General features: G+C 39.2%; 1 protein-coding gene across 1 annotated transcript in view; it reads right to left on the minus strand.

The window, feature by feature from the left end:
* cdh5 (cadherin 5) overlaps nt 1-7571 on the minus strand; it is a gene marked incomplete at its 5' end in the record, with an annotated part of 156791 nt that overhangs the window by 130856 nt on the left and 18364 nt on the right. The window contains 2 exon segments of the mRNA XM_084321851.1: nt 7322-7414; nt 7502-7542. Of these exon segments, the coding sequence (XP_084177977.1) occupies nt 7322-7414; nt 7502-7542 (134 nt within the window).

The raw sequence follows: 7571 nt of genomic DNA on the forward strand, positions 1-7571 counted from the left end.
TGATAACAAACTATCATTACACCTGGGTAAAACAGAGTCCATTCTCTTCGGATGAAATAACAAACTCAGAAAGACAGATGGCTTCTCAGTTACAGTGGGTGACAATATTGTCACAAGGAAAGAAGAAATTACCTACCAGGGTTCCATCCTAGAGGCAAATCTTTCCTGTGAAAAAATGGCATCCAAGGGGGGAAAAAAAGTCAACCAACGAACTCGATTCTTGTACCGGATCTCCTCTCTGGTAAACAAGAATACCCTGAAGTCTCTGGCAGGAGCACTCATTCAACGGTACTACGACTATGCTTGCACCTCATGGTACCAAAGCATCTCAAAGGCGCTAAAAACAAAATAACAAACTGGTCAGACTACTGCTTGACCTTACTCCTAGAACCCACCTCACCCCTGCCCACTTTGACAACCTAGGATGGCTTAGAGTAGACGACATAGTACAGCAACTTGCAATGGGCCTTGTCTACAAGATACACTACACGACCAAGGTACCCATGTACATGTCAAAATACTTCCCAAAGGTCAGTGAATACCACGATCACAACACCAGAGGGAGCTCCACAAATCATGTTAAACCCAGATTCGGCTCAAACAAGGGACTAAACACGTTTTGCAATTATGCCACATCAATGTGGAACGCCCTACCCAAAGCTGTAAAGGAATGTGAATCACGGGCGGCTAAGTGGCGCAGTGGGCAAGGCGCTCGCCACTAACGCAGAAGACGCTGGGTTCGAGCCCAGCTCTCGGCGTTGCTACCAGCTTGGCTGGTCGTTCATACTAACACAATTGGCAGTGTTAGGGGTGGAAAGCTGGTGGGTGGGGATCGGACGTTGTGGACAGCGACTCCTACAGGTCGGTTGGTGCGCCTGTACAGCAGAATCAGGAAGTATCGGGGGCAGGGTGAGCCTCCCACGTGCTACTCCTCGCCACTGAGAGATCGTGCTGTGCAGGTGAAAAGATGCAACGGTACCGGAGGGGACACGTGATGCAAGGCTTCGTCCACATTGCAGCCGACCAGTGGGAGGCATGGTCTAACAACGTTCGAGACAGGGGAGGGGAGAATTGAAGGGAGAATTGGCTAGGCAAAATTGGGATGGGAGAAAAATAGTAAAATAAGGAGAAAAAGTGGATAAAAAAAATTAAAGGAATGTGAATCACTACCCACATTCAAAACCACTCTCAAAGAACACCTACGGGAGACTGCAATTCGAAACTGGCCCCTGTAAATGTTCTAACCCAACCCCCTCCAATGTACAGTAAATTACCAAGTATGGTTTCGTCAATATTCCAATGTACAGTTTTGCTTGTACAGTTGTACAGTGTCCCCCACCCACCCCTCTTACCCAACCCCCCCACCCCACCCACCCAACCACCTCCAATGTACAGTAGATGTAGCAGTACTGTCTATCTGTATGTTGTGTAAGTCATATATGTTATGATGAATTGAAAATGGGGGACCCTGATGTAAACAAGACGAATTGTCTTTCTCTGGTCTGCATCCCCTTAACAATTGTATGTATTGAGCTGTACTGTACTGTACCCATTCTGCAATCTGTTAATAAAGGTTTCAATCAATTCAATCAATCAATCAATGGTACCATTATTTTGATTGACATTTGGAGGCTTTTTGGACGCTAGGCAGTTTTTTTTGTTTATTCGTCCTATTGCTTAATTATTAGCCAATAAGATTCAAGCTGGGTTGGGCTTAGCGCCTTAGCCTTAACACATTAACTGCCACGGAGTTTGATCATCTTATACTATTCTCTGCCAGCACTGTATGTCTATGGAGATGTTCACCTTCTTTGCAGAGCTATAACTGTTTTAATTGTATTGCTAAATTGACATTACTATGGCCCATTCAACATCGATTATCTATCGTTCAGGATGTAGAAACGTTTTACTTTTTCATTCACACATTCATACGAAAATACCGTCTCTAGAATATAAATATGTTTTTATCGTTTTCTGCAGTAATTCCTAGAACGTGAGATATAGGCATAAATGCATATATAGATTATCAAATGCAGTTTGTTGCCGATCCACGCTATATTAAAAATTTCAACTGTACATGGTCCTAAACGTTATGACTGATCATGCGCGGATGAATGGAGGGGGGGGGGGGGTCGTTTATAATTCTGTGATCGTCGTTAAATGCTTTATGTAGTATGGGTGATATATAGATCAGAGCAGTTTGCATGGATAATAATAAACAAACAGGCTGAAAGTTACGGCAGCCTCCTCTTACCGTTGGGCGATGATACTGGAGCAAAAAGATCCCAGTTATTTGATGGGGATCGAGTTGATCCATTTCCGGTTTGTATAATACTAATACATGCCCAAATCATGTCGATTATTGAGTTATGGCAGCGATCCATATCCACAGTGTGTGGCTAGAGTCCCGCGACGATATGCGAGTGGCCGGACGGATTTAGGAGACGCACCAAGACCCAACCGGCCATTTCCGGTTTGGCAACTCGCCGATCATCCATCAGGGGGCAGTATTGAAGCGTTGCAGAGTTGTGCCGAGTCCCACTGCATCAGACAAGGCTCCATGAGGGAAATATGAATAACATGGCGAAAATATGAAATATGATCTCAATAACGTCGTACGCCGTGGATTGGCAGAATTCGCATGAACTTGAAACACGTTGTACAACGTGATTGGCGGGGAAAGTGTTAACACAGCCCAGCTTGGTTTCTAGGTAAGGGGGAATATATTCTAATTTTGCTTCATCCCCCCCCGGCCAATCAAATCACATTAAAAGCTAAATGTGACAAAACGTCATCGCCTTGCGGGCACCTTCGAATTCTCTAGTACTGTAGATAGCGTTGCAATCATGGAGGAATGAGATATTGTCGACTAGCTTGCTTGCTAGCTAACATTATGTTGTAACGTTATGCGAGTCTTGTGAATGTCTAAACAATTGATTGATTGAACAATTGATTGATTGAAAACTTTATTAACGATGCAATGAAGCATACAACAAGCACTACATTGGCCAGGGCCCTATTCCCCGTACCTGGTTCAACTAAGTCGATCAAGAGTCCCATTATCCAGATTCAATTAACCCGATGTTTGAAGCCTGGATTTTCCTGTTCCTCGAAGGTGGATTCAGTCTCGTTAACTCGAACCAGACTTGAGACCCAGGATAAGTGCGCGCGGCCGCTTCAGTTGAAAAGCCAGCACGTATCGATAGCAGAGATCCTGATTTTCTAACGGCATTGATTGATTAATTGATTTAAAACTTTATTAACAGATTGCAGTACGGCTCAATAGCCTCGCCGACAAGTTAAATGCATAATCTATAGGCTAATTTTAAGTCCCTCATTACCCCAATCAATCAGATTATATTTCTTTAAACTTGCCTGCTGGCAGTAGGTTTATGGATTGAATAATCAAATGAGATCTTGCTAGCGAAAATAAATAGTTCAACTGTTATACAGAATAAGGATACGGCTCTCTTACCCATTGATTGATGTATGGTGGATCTTTTACTTATCTGCACTGTGGTGTGACGATTTGTGGTTTTGACTTTCACGCAGACGGCCCGGGTTCGAATCCCACTTCTCCTAGTCTTTTCCTTCTTTTTGCAATGTAGGAATAATTCAATTTGGTGCACGTTGAGAGCTATATAAAGAATGACATCCTCAATGCATGTAGATTTATAATATTTTAACTTAAAACTAGGCTACTTTTGCGTATAATCATTAATATTATATTCCAAAAAAATTATATTGGAAACGCGGGGTTTCGAACACCGGTCGCCCGGTTGCCAGGATTCAGCACTAGCCGCTGCGCCACTGTGCCAGACGGGATATATTCATTGTTTATCCATTAATGGACGAGAGACCCGTGTTTAGAATATTTTTCTTTTGAATGAAGTTTTATCTCTTTATTCTCAAATGCATTAATGTGACGTCAACGGCTCATTCAATTTCTCAAATCCGTCAAACAGCGCATCTCATCAGACATTTTAATCCCAGTTACAATATCACACAAAAACCACAATCCACGCATAGACACTTCAATTTTATGCTTGAATGAAACACAATCCGGGCGCTCCGTTAAGCAAATCTACAGCGGAGAATATGTAAGGGATAATGTATAGCTACGAGGTCATTGTCGCAAAATAATTGACCGACACGTAGTTTAAAATACCGAGCCGCTTCGGCGAGGTGTTTTAAACGTCAGTGAAGGTCAATTATTTTGCGACAATGACCGAGTAAAGCTATACATTATCCCGCTTATTACATGGCTAACTTACTAACAATATACCTAATTCATTTGACAAATCGCAGTTGTTCTGTGGCTCTGTCAGCCCAAATAAAGTGATTATTATTATCGCGGGCTCTACACAAGCGGCTCGGTATTTTAAACTCCGTGTCGGTCAATTATTTTGCGACAATGACCGAGTATAGCTATACATTATCCCGCTTATTACATGGCTAACTTACTAACAATATACCTAATTCATTTTACATCGACTCGCAACACTGGTTCTGGCTGCGTTCTGGCTCCGCTCGTCGCTTCGCCCCCTGTCATCGCCGGCAGCAGAACACTGTCTAATTGCACTGAAACAGTGTGTGTCAGTGGGCTTGATTGCGAACAGCTGCGCACAGCGGTCATTATTGAAAAAACAGCGGTCATTATTGAAAAATAATGACCGCTGTCGGGGGGCTATTGACCAATCACAAGCAAGCATTTCGGCGAATGTGAAAACGCCATGTAATAAATGAAACTAATCAGAGCCAAACGGCCGATAGGTTTCATTCATTAAAAATATCCCCGCGGGATTCACATTTGCAATGCGCCGTTATTAAAATAACCACATGCAGCGTGTATCGCGACTCCGAGCGCCGTATATGACGTGCATTATTTTATTTAGGACAAAGTAAATCTATAGGCTCAATATGATTTATTATCAGCATTTAGTTCTATTATTATACATTTCAAAAGCCCCCTCTAGGAAAACGAAGCACAGAAACATAATTCAGAATGGTATAAATGGGATCTCTAGACTGTGAGAATCATTTCAGGAAGCGAGCTGTCATTTCTTTGCGGGGGCGTGGCCATGGTTCATCCGGCTAACTGAAGTTAACCCTGCTCTCGACCAGGCTCAAACTTTTTGATCTGTTGTCATGGTGATTTGGACAATCGAGCGTCGGGGAACAGGAAGGTCCGGCTTAAGTCAGGCTAGACTGGGAATTATCCGGCTAACTCAGTTATCCAGGTACGGGGAACGGGGCCCAGGTAAGCCTGCATGTGTTATTATTTGACGGGCCGCCGAGCCCTACTGTATATGGTGACTGCTTGGTTTGATGGGCCGCTGAGCTGAGCCATACTGAATAACTGTATACTGTATGTTCTAACATGTCAGCAATATCTTGACATATTAATTTTTCCAGCGATGTCAAGCTTGCGGTGGTGACCCTACAAGCTCCCTCCTCCATCACCACCATGGAACCTGGTGGGTTAGCATAGGCTAGCTAACGGCTAACGTTAGCTCCCTCCTCCATGTAACCCGGTGGGTTAGCCTAGGCTAGCTAACGGCTAATGTTAGCTCGAATGACGGGGATTCGGGGGGAAGCCATATTGTACTGCGGAGACACGTTGTGAGCGTGTTTGTTTACAGTCTCTGTATGCATTATGCAGTACACTACTGGCAAGTATTTCATATCTTAACCAAACATTGCAAGACACTTATAATAGGAGGAAGGAAAGAGGGAGAGAATGAGAGACAGAGAGCATGGGACATACTAGGAGAGAGAGAGAGAGAGAGAGAGAGAGAGAGAAAGAGAGAGAGAGAGAGAGAGAGAGAGAGATGAGAGAGAGGAGAGAGAGATGAGAGAGAGAGAGAGAGAGAGAGAGAGAGAGGGAAACGAGAATTCATTGTGCACCTTATGTAAACAAGACTAAAGTATTTTTCTAGTCTGCATCCTCTTAGCAGTTGTTTGTATTGAGCCATACTGTATTGTACCCATTCTTTGTGTTTGTATAGTATATAGAACACATTGCTTAGCAGAGTTCAGTGATGTGTATGCAAATGATTGGAAACTGTCAAGTTGATCGACAGATTTTGACTGTAAGAATCTGTAAGGGCATTAATGGGAGCAATTAAATATATATTTTTTAAAGTAACTAAATAGTTACTTTTCACAGTCACGCATTACTTTTGGGTGTAAGTAACTAGTAAAGTAACTGAATTACTATTTTTCAGTACTAGCACAACACTACTGTGGATGCTTTCAAGAAAGGCCTCAAAACTCACCTTTTTAGTAGAGCCTTCTGTTGACTTTTTTATCAAATTTTTAGCTCCACACATTTTATGTTCTTTTACCAATTTCTTTTATCAGTTTTATTTATTCTATGTTTCTCTATGTTATTCTATGTTTAGTCTTGCCTATTTTTATATTCTTTCTTTACTTTATTCTCGCTCGTTTTTAAGTTATTTTAACTGTAGCGCTTTGAGATTTGCCCCGCAACTGTAAAGCACATTACAAATAGAATCTATTATTATTATTATTATTATTATTATTATTATTATTATTATTATTATTATTATTATTATTATTATTATTATTATTATTATTATTATTATTATTATTATTATTATTATTATTATTATTATTATTATTATTATTATTATTATTATTATTATTATTATTATTATTATTATTATTATTATTATTATTATTATTATTATTATTATTATTATTATTATTATTATTATTATTATTATTATTATTATTATTATTATTATTATTATTATTATTATTATTATTATTATTATTATTATTATTATTATTATTATTATTATTATTATTATTATTATTATTATTATTATTATTATTATTATTATTATTATTATTATTATTATTATTATTATTATTATTATTATTATTATTATTATTATTATTATTATTATTATTATTATTATTATTATTATTATTATTATTATTATTATTATTATTATTATTATTATTATTAACACTGCCGATATCTGGTCTGGCCCATGGACTATAGTAGCTATAGCTGTATCTATTGTTTACACTTGAAATGATGTGTATTTTTATTTAGTGTGCATTTTTATTTAGTCACAATATTATTTGGCTTAAATATATATATATATATATATATATATATATATATATATATATATATATATATATATATATATATATATATATATATATATATATATAGAAGAAATATTACATAAAAAAAAAGAAAAGATTTTTTTTTTTTTTGGCATCCTCTGTTATTTTACCCACGCGACGCCACTGGTGACCACTGACCTGAGCCCTGGGTGACGGCTGTGTCCTTGTTGTCAACTGGAGACTGAAGGTGGTTCTCTCTCACATGGACCGTGAAGCTGTAGCTGCTGCGACTCTCATAGTCCAGGGCCTGGGGCATGATAAAAGATAATAATATAATAACATATATAAAAACAATATATAACAGTGTTACCAGTTGTATATGGGTGTGTGTTACCTGTTTGAGCACCAGGGGTGCCGTCCTTGTTGGGGCTTGCGCTGGACGTCAAACACGTTGTTGAAAGGAA

Source organism: Notolepis coatsorum, assembly GCF_963971535.1.
Source record: "Notolepis coatsorum genome assembly, chromosome: 9".
Classification (NCBI taxonomy): domain Eukaryota; kingdom Metazoa; phylum Chordata; class Actinopteri; order Aulopiformes; family Paralepididae; genus Notolepis; species Notolepis coatsorum.